General features: G+C 52.4%; 1 protein-coding gene across 1 annotated transcript in view; it reads left to right on the top strand.

Annotated features, from left to right (window-relative positions):
* MYO18B (myosin XVIIIB) overlaps nucleotides 1–23530 on the top strand; it is a 74255-nt gene extending 50725 nt beyond the window's left edge. Inside the window, exons 37-39 of the mRNA XM_056323604.1 lie at nucleotides 10836–10969; nucleotides 12882–13043; nucleotides 20551–23530. Coding sequence (XP_056179579.1) covers nucleotides 10836–10969; nucleotides 12882–13043; nucleotides 20551–21901 — 1647 coding nt within the window. The 3' untranslated portion in view covers nucleotides 21902–23530. The remainder of the gene's footprint in view (nucleotides 1–10835; nucleotides 10970–12881; nucleotides 13044–20550) is intronic.
* Nucleotides 23531–25930: the final 2400 nt, after the last annotated feature.

A 25930-nucleotide genomic window follows, 5' to 3' on the forward strand; every position in this document is an offset into this window, starting at 1 on the left:
CTCTGGGCTCTGCTAATGCCAGGGCGTCAGGGTTGGCTTTGGGGAGTGGAGCTGGGGAGCTCTTGCAGGGGCAGTGAATTGCTTTGCATCCCTCTGCAGCCCCAAACCATTGAACTGAAGCTGTTACTGAGGCACCTTGCCTCAATTCTCTGTGGCTAGGCTGGCAGACTGGGTAGTCCCTCTGTTCTGCGTTTTGTTCCAGCAAGGAGAGCGCTTTGCCTGCTCAGCTCTAGGAAATGGCAAGTTGCTCAGGTCGTTCCTCCACCTCCTTGTGCTGGTTTTCCTCATGTCGGACAGAACCTCAGCTGTGCATGGGGGAAACACCCCATCCTCCTGCCAGCCCGCCACGTGCCGAAAGCCAGTCATGTGGCTCGGTGTGCCAGGGCTCAGCCCAAAGCGGCAGCTCCTTGCGGTGCTCCTGGCCTTGCCAAATAACCCCCTTGTGGCACGGCAGTGTGTCAGATGGTGCCAACAAGCAGCTAACCTGCTCTGCGCGCGCAAAGCCCCAACTGGATTTGGAGTACGGCAAAAATAGATTCACCTTCATTTTACAGTCCTTTACAAGCATCTCTTTTCATGTTGTATTTTTCCAGTAAACAAAAGGAAAGCCTTGCTTTCAAGCAGTAATTGAAAGATATTACATTTCTGCTGGCAGCAGAGCCACATTAGAAGCAGTTATTTTATCAATAATCTTTTATTTAACAATCAAGGAGATTTCAGCATTTATTTCGCCCTGAGGCTGCCAGCCTTTCTGAAGGGAATGGTGTTTTAGTGTGAATTATTCCACATCCCCTGCCTGCACCATGAACAGGCTTTGTCCTTGCTCTTCCAGCCTGAATCCTACGTGCTCGCACACAGCTCTGGCTGCCGGGACACCCTCCCCTGGGCACAAAACGAGTCTCCCATGTAGGTCAGAGTCATGTAGCCACCGATGCTCTTCAGAGTTGTAAGATTTTCAAATGAGAGGCTGTGCCGGGTGCACGCTGCATGCCAGGCAGCTCCCTGGGCTGCAGGGCTGCCCGCTGGGTTTGCAGCAGCCCACCCCGGGGCTGGTCCTGCTGCTTTCCCTGTGAGTGCCGAGTGAGACACAGCTTCAGTTGCTATGATAAATGTGCGTTAATTACAGCTTTGTTAGAAGTGTGATGTTTTGGAACACAGATGGGCTGTCTGTTAGGATACGGGTGGGTTCTTTTAACTGTATTTTTGTATTTGTGCACGTATTTTTAGATGCTTTTTGAATGTTTCATGTGGGGATATGAATGATGGGTGTAGCAAGATACTTGGTCATCTTAGCATGCTTCTGTTCTCACCAATGAAGTTGCAAAGTCTGAAAGGACCTTTAGGGGCATCTCCCTGCAATAAGATATAAAACCCCATAAACAGACAAACTCATAAGGCAATACTGAGGCATCTAGGTTTATCCAGACACTCAGACATTTGGGGGTTGTCTGGCATCTGCTGCAGTGGGACAGGAGGAAGGAGCCAGGCAAGCACTAAAGCCCCAGGTGAAGCCCCCAGACACATCACACCAGCTCCAAGGTTCTCCCTGCTGGCATGTGGCGGCTGGTCACTGCCGATTGTTCTGCGGGAACCTGGCTCCATGATCCCACCATGGCACGAACACATTGGGAGCCGGGGGTTGCTGTGGTGTTCCCCAGGAACAGAGGTGTTCCCCTAGACTGTGTACTCTTAACAGCACTTAAATAAAACATCACGAGAGAACTGTGATTGCAGAGCCCAGCCATGCTTGTCGACAGGCTGGCAGAGAGCATCAATAGTTAATAGAAAGCTACTTACGGCTCTGCTCCTGATAAATCCCCCATCAATTATAAATACTGCATGAATTATTCACTTAACATTACTTAAGTCATCGTCTGCACCTAACAATTTTTTTAAAATATTATTTAAATAAACAGTTGCGAGGCTGTGGACTTTCCATGCACTGTCAGGGTTTAAGAGATGCGTTGAAGGGACAAATTCATTGTACAGTTTAGGTTAGAAATCCCGTGCCTGTATATAAGGTATTTCATTCTCACAGCTCGTGTTTATCAGTGGTTGAGGCACTTGAAAACCCTGTCCCATCATCCCCACACTCTCAGGCAGGCTCAGGACAGCTATTTCAATCCCTCTCTCATTTTTGACCTGGCTTTGGGCAGTTGGGAGGCAGACTCATGCCATTCACAGGAAGCAGGGAAAATCCAGCAAGAAGCAGGGATGGGAGCTGGAGAGCTGGCTGACAGGCAGATGGCTCTGCCTTATGAATTTTTTAAGAAGAATAGGTTTTGAACACTTTCCAAGCCCGGTGCCATTGCAGCAAGGGTGGCATGTTTTCTAACGGTGGGGGTAGTACTTGGCCCTGGTTGTCTCTGTCTTTGCTCTGGTTGCATGTACTGGATTTGTTCCGTGGAGCTATAGCTCCTCTTCCAATAAAATCTGGATCCCAGCCTGCCACAACTCCTCATTTCTCAGCTGCTGTGCTGACACTCAGAGCTTGACAGGCTAGACCCAGCCGCCTGGTCTCCTTGGACCACAGCAGAAACTGAGTCATAACAGAAGTGAAAGATGGATTTCCAACTCAGAGCCAACTCTGGGGAGCTTAAAACCAAGCCCAGCTCTCTTTGCTTATTGTGTATGCACATATGCTCATGCTTGTCCCCTGGTGAAGTTGCCTGCTGTGGTGCAGGGAAGGATGGAGCCAGGGGCTGGGACCAGGCGTGGGGCAGAGGTGTGGAGAACGATGAGCTGCCGTCACTGCGGTGGGATCAGCCACCGGCTGGGATTTCCCTCCTGAGGCTGCTGTTAGGGCAGGATGATGATGGGTGCTGGGCTCAGCTCCTGGCTTTGGTGCTCTGGAGATGATACTTGAGAGGGGGTAGATGGTCTATCATAAGCATCGGGGAGACAAGGAGGTGTTTGCAAGAGGCCTTGTCTTGGCTGCTTTGGGTGTCTGCAGCCATCACTAAGAGCCCTGGACAGGGACAGGGACACTGCATGAGGACCCTGTCCCATGCTTTGCCTTTACAGGGCTGTTCTCACAGAACTTCTGGCAGAGCATCTTCTCCTCACCTGTGTGTGTGCTGCAGCAAAGGGGGGGAGATGTGATCTACTAACAAGCCAGGGTGGATTAATCCACTAATTCCACCTTTTAGACAGTAATTCTTCCAGTAGGTGTTAAGAATAACTAAAAAGCTTAAAGGAGCTCCTGTTTCTGTAAGGGGGTACCTGCGGCTGTGCTGCTGCTGACTGAACTAGCTGCACAGCTTACATTTCATGGGAGGAATCAAGCAGCTGCTGGAGCCTGGGATGGGAGCTCTGGGATGGGAGCTCAGCCATGAGCAGGAGCCCCAAGGTCCCTCCTGCCCTGCATGCTGGGTGCCTCCCATCCGTGTGGGCTGTGCTGGGGCACCAAGCTGGGATACCCAGGGAAAAGCAGGGGCTGATCCTGCTGGGATGAAGCCCCAGCTGGCAGAGGCACATGCCAGTGAGTCAACTGGACTTGTTGGGTCTCTTCCAGCCGTCTGCACTGACAGACACGCTGCTAACCCTACCCAGCCCCCACTGCCGGGGCACTCCATGGGGTCTTGCAGGCACTGTCTTCAAATCAGGTATCTTTAATGAAGCTGTGATATTTGTCACCATAATAATTCACTATTTTTACTGAAAACTGAAGTATAGGTGGGAAGATATTCTTTGCACTTTTTTTTTAAAAAAAAAAAAGAAAGTTGAGAGTCACAGTGTAAATAACCTTTTTTTTCTGGTTCTTATGATGTGAGATCTCCTTCATATTAATGCTGCCCTGTTATCGCCACTCCATCCGGTATGCTGTAGCACATTGCAGCCTGATCTCTATGAGGTTGGTTTTTTTTTTTTCATTTGCAAGCTTTAAGGATTTTGGTGGTGCTTTCAGTGAACTTGAGAAGCCAAGTGGGAGCTGTTTGTGCCTCCAGCTGAGAATGCCACGCTCCCACCCAGGCAAACCTACAGCTCCCAGCCGGGTCCCAGCCAAACCCTCTGATGTCTCCGCCCTCAGCCCCAGCACCGCTTGCTCCTGGGGCTTTCAGAGCTGCTCTTTTCTTTAAAAGCTAATGGCTTAGACTAAGTGTAACAACAATTATCATCAAAGGGAGCCAGTCCTTAGAGGTGAGGTTGGGTGATGGAGGAGCTTCGGGTGAAAACTCAACTGGATAAGCGCTAATTAGGCCTGTTGTACAGCAGGCGCATGATTCCTGGTTTGCCATTAAAGTAGTAAATTCTTCAGGAAATCATCAGCACTTGTGGTTGCTCACACTAATTACTGGTAACAGCAGTGTTTGTGAGCACAGAAAGAGCCCCTCACCCCGACTCACTTGAGACTTCAATGGTGGAAATTTCGTCACTTCAAACTTTCTGAAAACCTTCGAGTTAATTACTTAATTAAAAATAATAATGATTGATGAATACTGCAGGTGTACACTAAATTATTCAAATAGAAGCAATCCAAATTGGACTAATTAGATTACACTTCACTTCAGGTGGATGGGATCTTGCAAAGGTTATGTTGTGACAGCAGAACCACAAACAAAAATAAAAGACGGTGACGAGGACACGGTGCTGGCTGCTCTGCAGTGCCTGCCTCGGCATTCTTTAGAGTCCCACAAATTATTTCACTGCTGGTTTTGCTTAACGCTTTTTAACTTATCTTCAAATGCTTCTGGCACAAAATTAGATGAAAAAGAAACTCTTAATAAAAAGAGGAGTTTAGAAATCCTTTTCCAGAGAAGCAATGAAAGCAAAGCTAGGATGTGGAGAGATGGGGCGACGTGGGTGGGATGAGGTGTCCCCTCCCTCCCTATTTCTGAGGAGGCTCTGGCCAGGGGCTGAAACACCTCCAGCTGCCTGCTGCTGCCTGCTGCTGCCCCTCACTGCTGAGGGCCTGAGCATCTTTGTTGTTGGAAAAGACTGCTGGCCAAGTGCAGGAGGAAGCCCCAGCGATACTCAGGGAGATGGTGGGCAGCAGGATCTCACTGCCAGCTGTGTGGGGGCAATGTGGGCTAGCAGCCCCCACTGGGAGCAGGGAGACCCCTGGGAGCTGCCAGCCCATGTCTCCTCCTGTCCTTGCCTGGTGCAGAGCCTGTGCTTGTCTTGATCTCTTCTGCTGCAGGGCTGGCTGACAGCCCTGCTGCCATGCCATGCCGGTGGTGGGGTGCCATGGGGCTGGGGGCTGTGCCCTCACCGCCCTTCCCTTGGCTTTTGCTTGTTTGGGTACCCATGAAGTGGCAGCAGTATTTCCCCTTTGCAGCAAATCTCTTCCTTTCCAACCTGTCCTTGCAGTGGGAGTGGATGGTGCTGTGAGAGGGGCAGGTGGGGGGTCTGGGGCTGCAGGGGCTTTGGGCAGGATGGGTAAAGAGGGGCCGTATGAAATGCAGGGAAGGGTGGCTAGCAGGCCAGACCCACTGTTGAGCACTTGGCTGTGACACTCACAGTAGGAGTTAATTTTTTTTATACTGTAACCCATGTTGTCAGGGTCTTACCAGCACAGATGTGCAGCAGCAGCATCCTGTGAGCCCCCCTGAGTGAGGACAGGAGTCCCACCAGCATCTCAGAGTGATGAGATGTTTGCTATGTGCTGACCATCACCAAGCAAGCTCCCACCCCCCTCGTCTTGAGAGTGCCTTTAATTCAGGCTTCCTGTAAGCAGAAATTAACCACAGATTTTCAGAATAAATGCTTTTGACCTGCCAGTGGGCCAGTGCTGACAGGTTTTGGGACTGCTGGGCTCTGGGACCATCTGTCTGCCGATATGCTGTGAATGGGAGAATCTAAACTGGAAACGTATGCAAAACCAGGCGGAACATATATTTTACTTGTTGATTATAAAATACACATCAGCCCGGGTTTCTGAGCTGGTCAGACTGGTTTCTGCTGTGAGTGACTGACTGGTTTGGTAGAAGGAGCCAGATATACTGGTGCCAACAGGGACCGGCGTTTAACAACAGAGGATGCTCCTGAGCCCATGTAGCAGAAGTGCTCTCAGCTCCCATTTGAGAAGCTGGGGCAGCTTTCCCTGGCCTCGCAGCTGGTGCCATGTCCCTGTCTCTCCTTGTGGCCCCTGTGCCAGGTGCGTGGGCAGGTTCTTCGCTGGTAGGCAGGATGGATGCTGTAGGGCTGCTCCAAACCACTGTAAGGCAGGAAAGACACTAGCGGAGCTTTTCAGTGAAAAATCAACATACACATGAAGTAAAGGACCACCTGCTCTAACATCTCTGGTTTGTGGCAGGAGCTGTAGCTCCTTTCTGGAGCACTGGGGCTTTTTGCAAGTCTTGTATCTGGTGCTTTGCAAGGGAGAAGGCAATGATCCATGCTTCTCCCTAGGAGAGGGAGGGAATGTGCTTCCAAAAGCTGATGGGGACCCCTTGGCAGTGCAGTCCTGCACCCAAACCCTTCCCAGCCAGCAGCTCCAGTGCTGGCCCTTGGCCCAGTGGCTGTGGGGTTCCTGCCCTGAGCAAGCAGCCCCCCTGTTTGGGGGTCACCTTTTGGGGGAGGCACTGGGGTCCCATGGGGCAGCTCTGGCACTGCTCTTGATGTGCCATGGGCTGGCAAGAGCAGCCCAGCTGAGGTGTATGTGTGTGCTCAGGGATGAAATCCCCCTACAGATCAGTTTGCCGTGTAATGCATATTAGACCCCTGTGGAGGCTAAAGAGTAGCAGAAGAAATCTCATAAACAGTTGGAAAATTGCTGCCTTACTCCCCATTGTGCAGCGTGAGGGCAGCTGCTCCAGACTTTGCCTGCTCCCTGATTAGGTAGAAAGGACTGATTCCTCTGGCAGCCGTTGCTTTATAAGCTCTGTTCACCAGCACAGCTCCTCTTATTGCAGCCCTCAGCAGCAGCCATCCAGGATCCCTGTCACCAGCAGCACCGGCCGGAGCACAGGGGCTCTGATAACAGGCCATTAACAACGAATAATTCAGGCAAAATGATGTACAAGTCACCTTCCATCCCCCAGGTCCAGCCGCAGCGCAGCACTCCGGTCCCCGGCAGCCTCTCGTTTGGCATCACGGTGGTTTCTTGTGCGTGGTGAAGGGCAGTGGCTGGCTGGCTCCAGCTGTGGCCACCGAGTCACAATGTGCAGGGAAGCCGGGAAGGGAGAGGGCAGATCCCTGCGTGCATGGGTGAGGTGGGGCTCTGCCGAGGCTGGAGGTGCTGGCAGGGTGCAGCCATGCCTGGTGCCTCTGCAGCCAGGTGAATTTCTTGGCTCCTAGCTGCTGCCTGGAGTGGGAGAGGACAGGTTCATCCCTGGGGTCCAGCAGGACTGGGAGAGGGACCGTGGGTGCACCACCGCTTGCTCCACTCTGCAGCATTTCTCTCCCTGCTTCGGCAGAGCCACATGAGCAAGCAGGTTATGAGTTTTCTCAATAAATATATTCTCCCTTTCCCCCGCCCCTTTTCTGCTCAGAGAAAACAAAAAGCTGGCAAGACTTGGCAGTTCATCCTGAGCGAGGATGTAAATGCTCAGGCCAATTACTGTATTAAAAGGGAAATGCTTCTTGCATTTACATTTAGATTGAAACAACATGTGTCAAAGGTGTCTAATAGTTCCGTGGGATAACAGTGGCCTGATGCTGGGACCATTCTTGTCAGTTTGTATTACGAAGATAGGTTTTTCACATTTGAAATTAATTATATTGACATAATTATTCCTTTCCTTGAGACAATTGTACGGTGCAGAGTAAAACATGAAGTGCTTCTGTGCACAAGATCAGGGATTGAGCACTGGGGTGGGTGGGACAGGGGGTTTGCAGCCCCCTCCCCACTGCAGTGCTGTCCTTATGAGCACAGGGCTGACTGACCTAGCTGCTCTGTGGCTCCGTAAATGAACCTTTCTACTTTGCACTGTTTTGAGCCCAAAATACTGAGCAGCACATTCACTCAGAGCATTTCCCCTTGTGCTTCCCCTGGCCAGCCACAGCTCTGCTGGCCTCCTCCTCCTCCTCTTCCTTGCTGGCTGCAGCATCCTTGGGAGCTGTGGATATGCTGAGCCCATGCCAAAAGACAGGGCACAGAAACTGAGTGGTACTGTTTCTCTTCCCCACATCATCTTGTTGCAGATTTGTATCACCAGAATTCATTTTACAGTAACACTTGAGCCCCAAGAGCTAAAATTTGCTTTCTGTATAGGCTTGTGCAAGCCACTTGGCAAAGAGCGAGTGTGGAGTAGCCCCAGGTTGTTCTTTGAATGTGACTGGTGCTTTCCTCTGCATTTCATCAGTCTGGGTACCTGGGGCGATGGCGGTGGTGATAGTACCTCTGCTGGAAGAAGTCTGTTTAGCAACATCACTGCGCTTAGCAGTGTCAAATCTTATTAAGAAACAGGTATTTTCAGGCTTATGTTCACATTGCCACTCGGCTGGCGTGTGGGCAGGGGACCCCAAGGTTACCCGCAGTGCGTAGAGCCCAAGGCTGTGCAGTTCCCAAAGTCACCCCAGTGCCCTGCGCAGCCCCATCCTAGGCCAGAGGCTCCTCCCCACCACACAGTGTGGGTGCCATGGACCAGGGGTACCCAGGGACTGCGGCATCCCCGGGGGAGCTGGGCTGCTCCCCACCATGCAGCGTGGGTGCCAGGGACCAGGGGTGCCCAGGGACTGTGGCATCCCTGGGGAGAGCAAGGCTGGAGCCCCGTGGTGGTCCTGTTTCTTTAGCCATGCCTGTGGCTGTCATGCAGAAGGCAGTGGGGCCGGAGAGACCCCACTAGCCGCCAGGACATGCTGTCTGCTGCTCTCGCAGCTGTGCCCAGGGGATTTCATTTGTCAGTGGCTAGAGGAAGCGGGGTCTGGGTGCTGGAGGGGTCACACCCTACTGTGTGCCCAGCTGCCTCCCCGCCAGTCACTGTCAGGTTAATAATAGCAGAAAGGAAGAAAGGAATTAAATGCAGCCACTGAAGTATATTTAATTTGCACCATATCCTGCAGCCAAGGAAGTAGTTCAATAGAGACTCTTATCAACCTGTTTGAAGGGTTGAGCTCTTTAGCAATTGTTTTGCTGCCTGGTCTCGCAGTCACTAATAGAGGCACGTAGCCAGCCGGAGCTTGGAGCTCACTCTTCTTAGGCTTTTCTCCTCTCGGGGGCTAGTGTTTCACCCTGTGCTCCCTCCCAAGCCCCTGGCTGTTTGCAGCATCAGCCCTGGCGAGGGGAGCATCTCCACTCCCCGGGCAGTGGACCATCCCCGCACAACTCGGAGCAGCTTCCACAATGAATGGGTCCTTCGCACCCTCTACATTCACCTGAACCAGGAAGGCAGCAAAGGGCTTAGAAGCACAGAGTTTCAGAAAGCTTCTTGGCAGCATTCAGGTTTTTACCAATATCGACACATTTGCAAAAGCAACTGTGATGCTGTGCAACCCAAACTGGGATATTTCTTTGCATGTTTTTATGAACTGAAATGCTCTTCCCCTCAGGCCTGTGCGCCTGGTGATTCCAGGGCTTTCATTATTTACTCTGACAGTCTGCCGGCTCCTGCGCCACGGCCTGTCGCAGCCCGCATTGCAAATCATCTCTCACCTTGTCGCCACTGAGATGGCAATTTTACAGCTGGCGGCTTCAATCACGGTGAATTTGCAGCTCACGCTCACTCTCCTCCTCTCTCTGCCGTGTGATGGTTTAGAAAATGGCACAAAGATTTCCTTCCTAGCTGAAAGGTCTTGGAATCTCATGAGCATGGTGGTGCTCAGCCACGGTGGGTGAGCAGTGCCTGGTCGGCGTCCTCGGTGTGCCATGAGGCTGCCCGGCTACAGGTGATGCTGGGTCCATGGAGCCATGCGGGTTGTGCGGCTTATCCAGCTTTTCCTCCTTGTAGTTTAAATTATGAATAGATTTTCTGTTTTTTCTCATCAGCTCCAGCGTTTCTGGAAAGAGCTTTGTTTCCAGGCAGGTGTGTAGTGTGTGTGAGTGGAGGAGCAGCCCTGAAACACCCAGGAGCATCCCTGCGGTCTGTGCCCCACTCTGTCCCTGGCAGCAACGTGGTGCTTTCACACCAGCTGCTTTTACATGTTCCACATGGGGCAGGGAGGTTAATGTTTAATATCAGATTTAATCATTTGGTATATCAGCATTACATTTTGATTTAGCAGAGCAATACAGCAGTGCACTGAAAGCACACCATGGGTACAGTACAACTGCAACATTCACCCAATGTGATTCACCAACGTGATACAAAGATGCGATGCCCAGCCCAGGTCTCTGTACACTCACCGCCACGGCACTGGACATCCCCAGCTGCAGGAGCAGATGTGTGGGCTGAAGCCAGCTCAGGCCTGTTGCTCTCTTCAAAGATGGTTTTTTTTTACTTCTCCAGGTTTTATATACTTTTTGTTGGGCTGAGCCGTATATATGCTTCCCCCATGGTGGTCTGGCTGGCTCAGGAAGAAATTATTCTTTACTAACAATCTCCAGGAAGGCTGTTAGTACAATCTGGTGGTGCCTTGGTACAGCCATGTGCTTACAACCGAGGTCACCCTCCCCTCCCCGGAGTTCAGTTCAGTTTCCGCACAGAAATTGCTGGTGGCTCCTTACATTCTTCCCTGTACTTGGGATATTTGGCTCGCCTCCTCTGAGCCTTTTTCCATTGTGGGAGGTGGTGCTCAGTCATGGAGGGTTCAGCTTCCTTTGCCTCTCTCCTGTTGGAGGAAGTTGCATTTTACAAGCTATCACACGTGTAGCAGAGCGCAGTGGGAGGTAGCAAGCCCTGGCAGAGCGCAGAGAGCAGGGGGACACACACCTTTATCAGGTGCCTCGCTCGCCTGCTCCACAGTTTGGGGTGCCATGCTGGGGTGCCAGTGCTAACCCAGTGCCGTCCATGCAGGAGCAGCAGCTGGCGGAGCTGGCAGAGGTGCGGCAGGTCCTGCAAGCCGACCTGGGGACCTCCATCCGGCGCATTGCCGATCTGCAGGTGGCCTTGGAGGAGCTGAAATCCAGCGATGAGAGCGATGCGGAGAGGTGAGGCGAGGGGCTGCAAGGGGCTGCAGAGGGGCAGGGTCAGATGCTTTGTGGTGGGGAAGGATGCTGCGTTGTGCAAGGGTGATGCCAGGGTGGCTGTAGCTGCACATCTGCATCTTCGCACATTTTTGGTGCAGCAGCACACGTTTACGAACCAGGAACCTCATATTAAGGGAAGGTTTCACAAAAAAAGTGTCACCCTTAAAATCATAACGTGCGGCCCAGCTTAAAGTAAGCAAAAGGGGTGGAAACCACTCCGTTCACAGAGCAAGCTCCTGTCCCTAGCAGCACGGCATGCAGCTGTGTGTCAGCAGGTGCCCCAGTACTGGGTTTATTGATTGAAAATCCTGTGATTTGATCAGCCATAGGAGCTGGGGGCCTGGAGGAACCAGTGAAGCTGGCTGTATTAGGTAGAGGATTTTACTACCAAAAAATGAGAAAAAAATTCAAATGAATTTTTCAGGTGTTATTTCTACAGCCCTTCAATTTTCCCCTCTGCTACACTGCTAAAGGGGCATAGTGACAAATGGAGACAAAGTAGATAAATGCATTAAAAAAAAAAAAAAAGCAGAGATGTGCTTGTCACCATGCAGTGAGAGAGATTTTCTTTATGTAGTGATTAAACCAGGGAAGGGTGAGATAGAAACCACGAGCTCAGAAATTCACTCCTTTGTAAAACAAAAGTGATTTCCAACACAATTGACACATTAGCAGGAGGTGAGAAGCGCTTCCCAGCAGGGACCTCCGCAGCTGCTGCGGGCTGGGAGGCGGTGCGGTGCGGTGCGCGGTGCTACCTGCCCTTCCCCGGTGCGGGCACCCCAGAGATGTGCTGCGAGTGCAAATGCCACGTACGCTGCAGCAGCCCTGATGACTACGGGGGTGCATGCACCGGGTCCCTTTTGCAGCCCAGGGCCTGGCCGGTGCAGGGAGCAGGTCAGGGGGTCTCCAGCCACGCGACGTGCTGGCACTGCCCCCGCCCCGCTCCCTTCCGCAGCTCTGCCCGGGCTGCGGGGAGCGATGTTGCCTGGCTCAGGCCAAACCCTGCTCTGCTCGTGTCAGCCCCCAGAGCAGCCGGCTTTGGTGCAGCTGGCCTGGGAATTTCTTCATCTTGTCAGACCCGTGTGGCGGCTTTGGGGAGGCTGTGCAAGCCATCGCTGTGCTGACCCTTTTGTTCTGTCCCTTGCAGCGCGCAGACAGCAAGGGGAGTGAGCGAGCCCTGGGGAGCTGCTGGCTGAAGGGCAGGAGCCTGCGCCTGGCTGTGCCGTGGTCACTGACCACCAGCTGCCTGCAGCCTGCCGAGGGCAGGGAGAGGGGCTTTCGGATGCGCTGGCTTCTTGTGCCCCTGCGCCTGTTGACCCACTCGCTTTCCCTTTGAGCTCTGTCTGTTAAACCAGCGAGATGCTCTCACTCCCCCAGGCTGCACTTTGAGAATATGAAGCTGATCTGTGACTTTGAAGGAAAACTGAGATCCTAAAGAATTTCATCTGCTACAGCTGGTCTGGGGGTTCCCGATGGGTGGGCAGGGGTAGCTCCAGGCCCGGGGGAGCCCAGGGGGGGCGTAGGGCACAGTGGGGTACCTGGGGTCATACCAGCTCTATCACTGCAGCTCCAGTCCCAGGGCACTGCAGGCAGCAGCGAGGTTTTCCTGCCCACTGGCTACAGGGCACCTATAAAACCGAGGGAAGCAGTTAATGGCAGCAGTGCTGGCCCAAGGACCAGGTTATCTGTTACCCGACCTGTGCCAGTGCTCCAAAACAGCCAGAGCAGAGCCTACCAGCTGGAGCTGCCGTTACTGGAGCTGTGAAGGAGCCCCCCGGTCTGTGCTTCACACGTGCCCCAGGACCCCTTCCCAGTGTGACCAGCCCTCTTGCCTGTGCTTGCAGAGCTAACGGGGTATCTCCTCTCCCCACAGGGATGCCTGCTCCAGTGTTGGCTCCACACTCAGTCTGGAGCCTGCAGAGAGCGTCAAGTCCTGGCCGGGTTCATCCACAGGCTGGTCTTCCCTGGTGGGTTCCAACATGTCTGGGAGCCTTTTGGCACAGTCCGTCAGCAGCCGCAGCACCCAAGGCCCGAGGTAAGGGACCCCCAGCCTGTCCTGGGCACAGCCACCTCTGGCAGTGACAGATGCACGGCTGCTCTCCCTGCACGGGGCACCCGACGCCGCTTTCCTCCAGGGAAAACACAGGTGCTTGATGCCAGCTCCAGCATCTTGCAGATGTATGGATGGTAGAAAAATGTCTTGCAGGAGCAAGCCATCACAAAGATATTTTAAACCCTGCTGTATTTTAATCTTTTTTTTAAAGAAGTGTGAGAGGCAGGAGTAAGCTGCTGACAGCACTGGTTTCTCAGTGTTCAGGCGCAGAGAGGTAGCTGTGGGCATCCTGCCCCGTTGGGGTGTCAAGGCAAGGAGCTGTCAGCCCCGGAGCTGCTCTCCTGTCACAAGAAGCTTCTGCATGGGCAGACCCTGCAGCCTGGTGGAAGGTGCTGCCTGCTCCCCTGCCTGCTGCCTGCCAGGGGCAGTGGCTGCTTGTGGCCCTTTGAACAGGGAGAACACACGCAGAGCGTGGACCCCATAACTCCCTCAGCAGAGCTGAGTATCCCAAACCGCTATGTATCCTCAGGGGCTCCCACTTGCTCTCTTTGGCTTTTATTTTCCTGTGGAAAAAATCAAGAGGGATCCCATGGCACAGCGAGGAGCACCATGGTGGCACCGCTGCAATGCCTGCACCTGCTTGGGGACAGGGAAGCCCCTGTGGTTCACCGAGAGATGGTGCAGATGCTGGGCCAGGGATGGTGGGTACTTTGGCTGTGCTCCGTTCAGGACATGTGGAAAGGAGCTCAGGGGGTCCGTGGTATTTAAGGTCAAAATATCAAATCAAGGAAGGTAGTTGCTGCCACACCAGGATCAGTGAAATGCTAGATGAAAGTCGCTACATCAAAAACATGCTTCAAGCAGTATAATATCCCTTGATGTATTCTCTAGAGATAATTTAAAGAGGCGATGCAGCCTATTTGAGGATTTGTATGCCATATGCTTGCCTTTCACTGGTGAGGAAACAGTCTGCATTTATACAGTTCTAATATAAAATATGTTAATTTTTGACAGTAATGCTAATGGGCTGTGAGGGAGTTGGAGAATGGCCTAAGCACTTGCATGGCCAAACTGTCTCTGCTCAGCTCCTGCAGAGCCACTCCAGGGTGCTCGGCAGCAGGGCTTCTCGGGGCTGAGTGGGTGCCCACGTGCCCAGCCCGAACTGGAGCCATGTTGCCCAGCTGCCCGTCAGAAGGACCCTCCAGCCCACAGACAAAGCTCTGTTTTACAGCCATCCCCAGCACCATAGCAATTGCCAGGATGAGTTTTGAAAAGCCCTGTAAATCAGGGCCTGGTAGGTGCATCTCAGAAGGGAGGTGATGGGGATGGAGGAGAGCGTTGGGTCTCTTTGGAGGCTTGGGAGAGCAGAGATGGAGCAGAGATGGAGCTTGGAGTCCTGGGGCCAGGAGCCATGCAGGGCTGAAGTGGCTCCAGACAACATCATCCCCATGGAGGGAAGGTGATTTCTCTATTTTGCATGCAAAGATCTGCAGAACGCTAGCTTTCTAACAAAGAAAAGCACATTTTTTTTGCATAATGCATGACCTATAACATCGATTGACATGGGACGTGGTGTCAGCCTGCAGTGGACACAGGTGCAAAGATAGGCCAGCCGAATTCAGGGCAGGCAGGGCTGTCAGTACCCCTGCCTGCAGCCTGACGCGGGGCCTCCCTGCCACACTGCTTTCCCAGGGATGTTGTATCAGGACATACATCACTATTTTCCCAGCTTTTCCCCCCATTTCCCCCAGAACCAGGGTGAGGGCCGGGCTGATGCTAAGTACAGCTCACTGCAGCATCCCCTTGCTCCCTGCTTGTGTGCAGGTCCATAGGCAGATGCTCCAAGCTGAGAGCGTTTGATAGGGTTTGCATACTGCCATTTCATTGCAGACATTAGCATTAAACTCCCTGCTCTGGTTCTGGTGAGATCTGTTCCCACTGCATTCACCTGCTTTGTACAGTAAAATAACTATTGCCGGAATTAGTTTTCTGAAGAGCAAGTTCTCCTGGCAGCGGACACCTTGGGTATGCTGCAGCGGTTTGAAGCAGTCCATTGCTGATAAAAGGCAGAGTTTAAGAGCAGTCTGGCAGGGACCCGTGGGGAGGTGATGGGTGAGAGCTCTGACAGCAGCCAGTCGAGCTCCTCTGGGACCCCACACCGCACCCCAGCACCCATCAGTGAAGTATTTCCTAAATACTGCTTAGGAGTCTTTGGTCTGAATGACCCAACTCTAAGCATAGATGAATGGCAGCACAACAAGACTTACGGCTAATGTAATATTTCTGATGTGCAATACACTGGATTTATAGTAAAAGGGCAGGTATGGAGGCTGGACTGACCATGGCCATTGTGACAGGCAATTTGTGCCTGGAAATAGTGTGACAATCCGCCTCCATCCTGGGGTCATGAAGGGCTGAATTACAAATCCTGGTGCAGTAGCAGTGTTTGGCTTCAGCTAATCTAAGATGGAAATATTAGCAAGGAGGCTATATGAAATGCAAACAAACAGACAATGAGACTGGTAAGGTAATAAAAATGAGATCAGCAAAACGAGCTCTTCCTTATTAAGATTCCTTTGTCTTACACAAGCACCCAGTAATGAAAAATGAATCGTCCTAGCATTCGCTTCTCGGCACTACATATGGGATATTTGCTGAACAAACAGCTGCCAAAAGCCAGAGGAAAGCACAGAAGGCTGTTATCATCAGTGTGGCGTACAGGAATGAGAGATTTGATTAACGTTTTCTTTAATTCTCTGCTATCTAAATGCTTGTACAAAATGGTGGCCAGCAGGGCTAAGACTCAGTAAATATGACACATTGCAGAGCTGGAATAAGCTATCATTATTTTTATTAAGAAGACAACTCAAAATTGTATGCGTTTCTTCTGCCCCTCGCCAGGCAGGGCAGGGTTGCATTGCGGTAGAGGGGCTGATCCCGCAGTGCAGGCAGGGAATGGACCCGCGGCACAGGGCCCTGCCTCTCAGTCCCTGCATCCCATGGCACCGCAGCATCCACAGCTCTGGCATCACCCCGGCATCCTCCCCCTTCTGCTTCAGTTCACAAAATCAGGAGCCCAAGTGCCAAGGCTGGTGGGGATCCGACACGTTTATTTTTAAACATTATCATGTCAAGAGCAAATCATTATATGGGAAACTGGGAGCTCTTCTGTAGATGACGGCGTGACAAGAAAATCCTCTTCTGACAGAAATTAGGCCAGTCTCTTTTCTCTCGCTGAAATGGAGTTGTCTTGGCTTTATTTATGAGCTACCAGGAAAAGCATCTGAGCCACACTTTCATTCCTGGTCATGTGTTGCAATGCATGTGTGGATTTTATTGTATAAATTATTTCAACTAGCGTAATTGTAATCATGTTAATTGCTATGTAATCTTCACTAATTATTGTTGTATGTCATTTGCTTTGGTGTGAATGGCATATTGCAGAACTCTGTTTGGCTTACAGATGCCTTCCGAGTTCTGCATTGGGCCCCTGCTTTTGCTTTTGGCTCAGGAAAACCATCTCCTCTGATGCTGAGGCAAGGAGCGGAGTTTTGCTGGGCAGCTGCAGTGTGCTCACGGTCCTGCCCCCTCCAGCATCACCCACCACCGGGGCTGCCGGGGCTCCCAAGGGTTATTCCAAGCCCTGGGAGTTGTTACCAACACATCAGCCCTTAGCCTGGGATTAGCCAGAGGATGCTGCAGGATGGGACAGGACCATCTCACACTTGTGCTCTGCCTTGTGAGAAGGCTTGAGTATGGCCAAGAGAAGATTAGCCATGATTTTTGGGTTGTTTCTTTTTCTTTTTTGATAGCCATCAGGGTATGGTTAAAGGAGCACATGATGAGGATAGGGTGCTGCTACCGCGGTGGGCACAGCTTGACCAGTGACAGGGTATGGCAGCCCAGCAGTAGCACCAGCTCCAGCCTCTGGGCTTGTTCCATCGGAAACTTGTTGCATAGGAGAAATTACGTTGTGGTCCCCAGGCTCCTTTTCCTGAAAGTAATTAGTTGAAATTGAGTGTGATTTCAGCGCACCTGTGGCAGAGGAGCAGGGGCTGGTGCTCCCACATGTGCTGGGCACACCACAGCGGTGGCTGGTGCTGGGGTGGGCAGCAGCTTGAAGCTGTCATGTGGGGGTCTCCAGAGGTGGGCAAAGCAGGTTTTGGCTTCCTAGGAAGGGAAGAAATAATGGGTGTTGCTGGAAGGACCTGAGTGTTTTAGGTGCTGGAAAGCAAGAGGAAAAGCATCAAAAGTGGAGATATTCATGTAGTGTTTCCCCACCACACGGTGCTTTTGCTACTAGTATAAACATTTTAATTTAAAATTCATTTACATTTTCATTTAAAATGCAATCAGGCCCCACATGTGCTCACCAGGCAGCTGATGCTGCTCGGGGTTAACACACCACAACCCTGGCACCAATGTGCCGGCGCTGGCACCGCATGCACTGACCATGGGCTGATGAGCCGTGTCCGGAGAACTGCGGCTTCCCCAGAGGAACCAGCCCTTTCCCTGGCATGTGCAGTCGGGTTTCACTTAATGAATGTGGCTAATACGAACTGTTGGGACAGACAAGGATGGAGGGGGTGGTTTTGGACTTCAGCTATTTTGCTGAAAACCAGGACATGGAGAGCGTGGGCATGAGATGCTCCATTACGCAGATGGTCCCTGCTTGGACCCAGGGGGCTGCAGGGCCTCGGCAGCCGGACTCTTACTAGCCATGGGAGCTGGAGGAAATCCCATGTTTGCAGCTTTCACTCCATTTCAGGCTCTAAAGATTTTCATAAAAATGCTAACTGTCCATCATACCGAACAGGACAATAAATAGTGGCGTGTAAATTGTTCATGTTCACAGTCCATTAGTGTTTCTTACCTCTCCAGCTCACTTTTTATCTCAGCCTTAAAAACCAAATAAAAACATTGAAGCTGGCTGTTTAATTTATGAAAGCCGGTCATGCAGCAGTCAGTTTACAGTATTATTTGGAAACGTGGAGAGTGATTGGAGCAATTTCCGTACAAGTTCTCTTGGAAGGATTACACCAGCTATTTAGGTAAGATGCAATTTAGGTTCATAAAAACCAGCTTTATCGAAATGTCTCAAACTATTAATCAGCTCCGATGGTTCAGCAACATCAGGTGCTGTGGCATGGGGTAATGCTGCAGGTTGCTGTGTTTGAGGGAGTTTAAATCTCTGGTTAATTCATTTTGCATTAAATAATCCAGTGGGTTAGGCTCTTTTAATGAGCTACAGGCGCGTGGCATGGAGGTTAGTGCTGGGGCCAGGCAGGCACCCCTGTGCCCTGGGCTGTGCCAGTGGGCACGGGGGACCTGAAGGCCCTCCATGACCCCATCATTCCTGCAGTCGCTTGTGTTTCCCAGCCGTGGAGTTTGCCTTCAACCCATCTCGGCACGTAAATTATTTCACAGGTCAGCAGAGCCTGGTCCGAACCGGTCCCGCATGGTGGCTGGATTATCTGCTCTCTCCCCGTTCCCATGGCAACACCAGCATTCCCAGGGCAGGATGCTTCATTACCAGTGATGTAAAACTTGACCACTGCTTCCGCATCTCAAAGCCTGCTGGCCTCCAAGAGATGTATTTATATTTAGGCTCTGCTGCTTTACTCTGCCCTTCACTGTCTTTTTCCCTCCTCCTTTCTTTCTCAGACAAATTCAAGTCCCGACAGCCTTCTCATTAAGGCCAATACCAGACCCCCCTTGGCTGAGCAATGGTGGGGGTATCTGTGAGTGGGGATAATCTGCCGACGGTGCTGGCAGCTGCCATCACTGGGTGCAGACTTTGTCAAAACGCATCACTCGCAGGCGCCTACGCTCCCCAGCTCACCGGCAAGCGGCTGCGTGCGAGCAGCCTATAGATAGTAACTGGCTATCATTGATCTAAAGCGATGGACCGAGGAGAGACACAGTGCAGCTCAGCAGAGCGCCTGCTCCGCTTCAGATCTATCCTGGCAAAGAGGACCCTTTGTCTTTCCCTACAGTGGGACAGGCAGAAAATCCAGTTTTTCAGCCCTTCAAGCCGACGTAGGTGCTGGTGGGGGGGATGTAAAGTGTCACACTGGGAGCTCAGTGTCACTGAGCCCACTGGTGATTGCAGCCCCTCCTCATCTCCATGCATCAGCTGCACAAGGAAGGGGACAGGCTTGGTGCAAAGAAGCCCTTTCTGGCAGCCTGCACATGCCAGGAGCCGGCTGCTCGGGAGCAGCTTCAGAAGCTGAACAGGCACTACATTGGCATCCTGTGGTGCCCAAGGAGATGTTCCCAAGCTCCTGTCCTGGCTTGTGGGTGCTCAATGCCATCAAACGCTTTGGGGATGGACAAGCAGGATTTGGGGGAAGGCAGGACCATCTTTTGCTCCTGCCCCCATGCCACCATGCCTCTGTCCTGCTCAGCAAGTGGCTGCTGCAGGGGTGGGAACAGTGTCACCACAGCGGTCCCAAAGCAGCTCTTGCAGCTCTGTGGTGAGGAGCAGGGGTTAAATCAGGAAAAGCAGCTGGCTGGCAGGGCTCCTCCTGGGCATCGCCTCTCAGCACCATGTGCTGGTCCCAGCCGCAGACCTGCTGTGTGCTACTCTGCTCTCAGCACAGAGGGGCGTGCATTATTAGTAGTATTAGTATTGGTGTTAACAACATTAACAGTATTATTGTTAACATTACTATTATTAACATTATTATTGTTATTGCCCTTTCTGCTGCTCTACATATGCACTCTGCACAAGCTGCAATCCTGGTAGCAAGAGCAACATTCTGCCTGTGCTGAGCCAGTGCCATCCCAAATCTGGCACCATGTTCTGGCTGAACCAGCCCTGCAGACTGGCCACCAGCCTGCTGATTGAGGGCTGTGTGTCCTGGGGACGGTGTCCTGCTGTGACGGTAACCAGTGTGGCTCCTCTTTGGTGAGTGGAGGTGGAGCCCACACGGTTCCTGTATCAGCCCTTGTTTGCAGGGCAGGGGTCCCATCTCCGCACATCACTTCTGTCAGTCACTTGTCAATGAGCAGCCCCTGGCCAGGTGGCATTTGGCTCTTGCAGTTCAACAATCCTTCTCCCTCCACAGCATCAGCCTGGTTGAAACATGCCCTGCAATAATGTTAAGATGTATTCAGGGTTATCTGTGAACTGGTTTCATAAAATTTTAGTGAATAACCTTTGGCTTTGTCAGAAATAAAGTAAATCCTACATATTGCTATAATCTGTCAAGAAAGAAGGACATTTGGAGATATGTCTTGGTTTGGCAGAGATAAAGTTGGTCACGCCACACACCCTACACTGTGGATATAGCAGGGTTAGCTGACCTAGAATTATTTAAGATAAAATCTTTGGGCATTGCCCAACTGCTTAGTGTAGCAGAGGGAGTTTATTCTGAGACTACCATGCCAATACTGGCTTTTTGCTGCTCAGCCTTGTCCTTGCTGAATGACATTATGGACACTGGAAATCATGCAACTTAAACTAATGCCAACATCTGTTTTTTAGGGTGAACAGAGACACCAAGGAACCAGTGCTGAGCCGGCTGGCTTCTTCCCAGAGTTCTGCCAGGTCCATCGATCCTGTGGATCTGGGGAGGATGACGAGTCCCTTGCTTGGTGCTAGGAGACAGGAGTACGGAAAACCTCTGGCAGATGAAGAGGAGCTGGAGAGCCCAAAAAAGCCTGAGGACAGGATAGGAGAGATGTCCCCGTCAGTGCTGCGGCGTAGGACCTCCCCTGCCCCGGACACGAGGTTCCCCAGCCCGCTGTCTCCAACGGTGCCAAGGAGGAGAGGGCTCTCCCCAGTGTCAGGGATGGTGCCCAGCTCCTCAGCTGCCCTCTCTGAGTATGTGGAGGAGCTGCGGCGGCAGCGGGGAGTGGAACGGGAGCAAGGGCACCTGGCGCTGGGTGACACCTCTCCCCTCCCCATTTACCGCACCACGGGTGCTGCAGCCCTGCGGCGCTGCAGAGCTTTCCCAGCGGTGGAGGATTCCCTGGGGAAGCTGGATGGGAATCAGCTGAGGGAAGGTGAAGAAGCAGGCACCAGCCTTGTGCGCTCCTCCAGCTTGAGGGAAGGTGAAGAAGCAGGCACCAGCCTTGTGCGCTCCTCCAGCTTGCGGAGCATGGCCTCAGAACCAGCTGAGCAGGCACGCTCCCCAGCTCTGAGAAGAGCATCAAAGTTCGGCTCCTATGACTCCCTCCTGCAAACCCTTGATGGCTCCGGCCGCCAGCCAGGCTCTTCAACTGCAGGAACGGAGGTGCTGGGCACACCGCGGCCAAGCTCCTGGAGGAGCTGCCTGGAGCCTTCGGTGGAAGATGTGGAGGTGGGAAGGGGCTCTGGGGGGCTCTTGGGCTCACCATCCAGCGACAGGCTGGGCGAGGGGAAGGGGAGCAGCTACCCCTTCAGCTGGCGAATACCCACCCTCAACTATGAGAGGAAAACCAACATCGACTTCGATGACTTCGTCCCGGCTATTCGCAAATCCCGCTCCACCAGCAGCCTGGCCAAGCCTGGGAGGGACAGAAAGGACGGCCACCGGCCCCTCACTGTCCGCTTCGAGGATGAGGCTATAGCAGGCAGCTCAGCATCCTCCGAGACAAAGGGCACAGTCAAGCGCAGCCCAGCCCCCCGGGAGGACCCTGGGGACCTCTCCGATTCCTCCTTATCCTCTGGCTCCTTCCTCTCCTCCTGTAGCGCTGACAGCATCAAACGCCGGCCACAGCCCCAGAGAGGGGACGGGGAGGGTTGCAGCAGCAAAGCCAGCACCCAGAGCAGCGGGGCAAGCCACCGGGCAGAAGCAGAAGGGAAGGAAGACGATGTCACCAGCATCATGAGGAAGTATCTGGGAAAAGACTAAGGTAACTGTACTGAGCTGCTGCCTGGCACTAGCTCAGAGCAGTGGTGGCAGGTTTGCAGTGCTGGCCCCAAGCCGCTGCCCCTCCAGCCCATGCAGTGCTTGCACTGATGCTGTGGTGTGCATGAGGACAGGGTGCCCCAGGCCAGCGGGAGTCCCCATGTCCCCTGTCCAGCATGCTAGAGCAGTCCAGGGCAGGGGAGGCACTGGCCCAGCTTCAGCCTCAGTGCCCGACTGTGCTTCCTGCTCTGCTGCAGCTGGGATGGTGCCAGGGATGCCCTGCAGGGTATGCAGCACTGGGGACCCCTTGCCTTCTTCTTGCCCACTTTGGAGCTGCAGAGGGGTGGGCAAAGGGGATGCTGCTGGTGCTGGGGCCAGCCCCACAGTTGACCACAACACTGCTGGGTTCCCTTGGCATGCTGGTTTCCTGAAAATAGTGTCCCCCAGTTCCTACCTTGCCACCCAGAAGATACATCTTCCTGAGCCCTGCTGAGCACTCCTCCTGGTGCCCGTGCTGGTTTGGTTAATATGACATTCACTTTGGCTGGATGCTGGAGGTCATACCCTCGCCAGAGGAGGGGCCTCCCGCCTGGATCAGGCGTGTTTCTCCCAGTTAGCAAGTGCCTCTGACAACCACTTGGATCCAATGTCTGTATCACAACTGACGCTTCAAGAATTAGGATTTATTACTGCAATCCAGGTTTGAAAGCAAAGTCCCTAATGAATGCAGCACAACTGTAATTAAGTGTTTAAAATAGATTAGAAAAACATTTTGTAAAACCATTGCCTTTAGACTAACTTACTGGATGTCAAGCTGTGACCAAATTGACTAAGCCAACACAAGAAGGGAGCGTGTGTTAATAAAACATTTCTTTCCAGGAAGCACAATTTGCATAATGAAACGTCCCACTTTCTCCAGACTTGGTTTCAATAAACTGTAGCGACTGGCCTCGGTGCTGCACCAAGCAGGGAGCCACGACCGAACTGCTTCCCCGCTCCTTTGGAAGAGCACCTGATAGGAAACACATAATTTAAGCCGAGACTGAAAGTGGCTCCCCAAAAGTCATGCGACGGTTTTACAGACAATGGGACTTTTTTTTTGTTTCTAAACATACCTTGGTTTCTTTGTGCTCCTGCCCTGTTTCCATTACCACAGCTTTGCTCAGGGCCAGCCGCGGGGACAAGGGACTTTCTTGTTCTCCTGCAGTTGTTTGACTCAGGAGTTGGTGCTGTAATTAAAACCCAGCGGCTGCCATAAATGCCTGATAACGTGCTGTGCTGGCCAGGGGAAGGCCACGCTATAAAGAGCTGGAGGAACACCAAACCCCTTTTTAACCCAGAAGGTGCAGCCCAGACATCTCAACCCATGCACCACTGCTCAGAAATCAGCTGAAGGGTCAAAGGATGCTTTTGGCTCTTGGTGTGACACCCAGCAACAGCAGAGCTCTGAAGCTTTTATAATTCCGTAGATATTTGAAAACAGATCCGTATGTACTTTCACGGTTCCTGCGTGTTTGGGACATCTGGGCACACACCACTGGCGTGCAAGGCAGCACTGCCATGTGTGTGGCAGTGGGAGGCCGTATTCGATGTCTGCTTGGTTTTTACACAATAAAATACTTGCTTCTTTGACACGAGTCTCTTTCTGTCTTTTCTTTCCCCGCAGCTCTGTGGAAGCTCCCCCCCAACCCCCATGGCTAGGGTCTTCTCACTGGAGACCCTGCCAGCTTCCCTATCTCTACACTTACAAAAAGCACTTTTTTTCAGCCTCAATCTTCTTTCCTAGAAGAGATCGAAACTTACTCAGTTATCAGAGGGCTGTGGCAAAATTATACAGGTATGTGAACAAATCTCTCCTTTCCGTCAGTGATTTTGAAGTAATTTGCTCGACTGGGAAATTTGCACTAATTCGCACAACCTCGTTGGACCTCCCGGGAAAGCCGCAGTGCAGCGGCTGCTTGAAAAGGCAAATTGGGCAGTTTTCAGCACTTTGGTTTGCCTTTTGGATTTTTTACATTCTTTTCTAATTTAAACCAAAGCCTTGCAGCAAGAACCATTTTCCTTGTCACAGATGAATGCAAAGTGTCCGGATGGGGGTTGACATCAGCAGTTTGCTTTGCCGCCCGTAGGCTGTCAGCAATTCCCAGCAATTCCTCGATCCCAGCTCTGTCAGCAGCCCTGCAGGCAGGAGGCAGCTCTGCACAGGGTGACACTCCCTGTGCTTCCAGGTCTCCCTTTTGCAATGTGCAACTCATACAAGATGACAGCAAATGAAGAAATTGCCGCTAATTAGTTTAATATTGGCCTTTCTAATGATTCTGCTATTTCTGGGGGAAAAAAAAGCAATGCATTTTGTAGTTCTTACATGTCTCAGCACCACCATGCTGGCACACATTTGGCCATGTGCCACAGCTGGGTACGTGTGTTTGGGGGGTGGTCAGATCCTGCCCGTCGCTGGCTGGCAGTTCAGCACCCTGGGCTGCTGGTGGTGGTGCTAGGGAGGTAAAGCGGCACTGGGAGGGCTGGGCTGGGTGGGTGGTCCTGGGCTGGGACACCCCGTGTGCTTTGCTCCTTGCAGCGAGTCCTGCTCCCCGGAGGGATTTCATGCTCCTTTGGGCAGGGACAGGCATCCCCTGGGGTCAGATTCAGACCACAACAGCAACCACCCCCCCCATGCCAAGCCCCGGTGTGGCCCGGTGAGGACTGTGCTTCACCTTTCCCGACTGCTCATAGATGGGCATCATGGCACATGCAATGAAGGTGGTTTATTCCTGATGTTTATCCAGACACACACTTGGCATTGGGAAGCGAGGGGCCAGCTTTTGGCACTGCGGCACGTTCACGGGGGCCCTGCAGAGCTTGGCTGTTAGCGGCATCTTCAGTGAGCACGGTCCGTTCTCTCGGTGCAATCCCAGTCAGAAAGCCTGTGTACAGCTTGGGGCTTTTAAAAGCTTTTTTTCCCTTGAAACTGGCAAACTGGAGTGTGCTGTGCTGTCATTGCACTCCCTGCAATTTCACAAATTAAGTGAAAGGCAGCTTTTCCCCAGTTCTCTCTGCATAAAGTATGCAACTTAAAGGAAAAAAATAGTTTACAAAAATCCTGTACTCCCTTCTGTGCTTTCAGATGAAAAAAGAAAAATCACAGATTGTGTCGTTTGGAAGAGATATCTTCATGATCTGCCCTTCCAACTTGTCTGGAATTTTTTAATGGTATATTCGAACAAACAGTTCCAGGAAAAATCTTGCAGAGCAGCACTGGCTGAGCTGGGCAGGAATGGGAACTTTTTCCCAATGAACTTCTCAGTCTGAATGATGCTGAACCTGGCCTCGCTCCCTCTAAACTGCTCTGCTCGGGGGAATTACTGCGGGGATGTGTTGCAGAGGGAAATTGTCTGCTTGGGCAGGAGGTCCTGCCTGCCTGTCTCCTGCCTCAGTGTGCAAAGCTGATGGGAGCAGGATTGATGCTGGCTGTCCTGGGAGCCATCAGCAAGACCCGCTTCAGACATGGGATAAGGAGGAAACCACTGGGATCACCTGGACGCTGCTGCAGCTCTAACAGGCTCTTGTGTGTCCTGAAAAAATGTGTGATTATATCCAGCACTGGTGGCATATTGCATCTGGTCCTGAGCGCTGGCCCCGCTGGCAACGGCTTTGTAAATGAAACTGTGACCAGAGGCTCTGGAGTCGAGTGATGCTCTTGGAGCCTCCAGAGAAATAAAACAGCTGGAAAAAAAGATGCAGTGCAACTGAGAACAAATCACTGCCTGCCTGCACTGGGGCTCTGAGTCGGAGCTGCCAGCAGGCCCCCTGGAGCACCGGACGCTTGCGGGTGGGGGTGAAGGCTGAGCGCCCCCTGCCGAGGCCACAGTGGGTGTGGGGGTGGCTGGGGCAGGGGCTGCAGTGGGGGGGACGTGCCACACAAGACCAGCACACAGCACTGGGGGAGGGCAGCCATGCAGCTGCTCACTGCAAGGAATATCTGTATGTGTGTGCCATTGGTAGGACTCATTAATTGTCCAAACGAGCTGGGCA

Source organism: Falco biarmicus, chromosome 1, assembly GCF_023638135.1.
Source record: "Falco biarmicus isolate bFalBia1 chromosome 1, bFalBia1.pri, whole genome shotgun sequence".
In the NCBI taxonomy this organism is placed as follows: domain Eukaryota; kingdom Metazoa; phylum Chordata; class Aves; order Falconiformes; family Falconidae; genus Falco; species Falco biarmicus.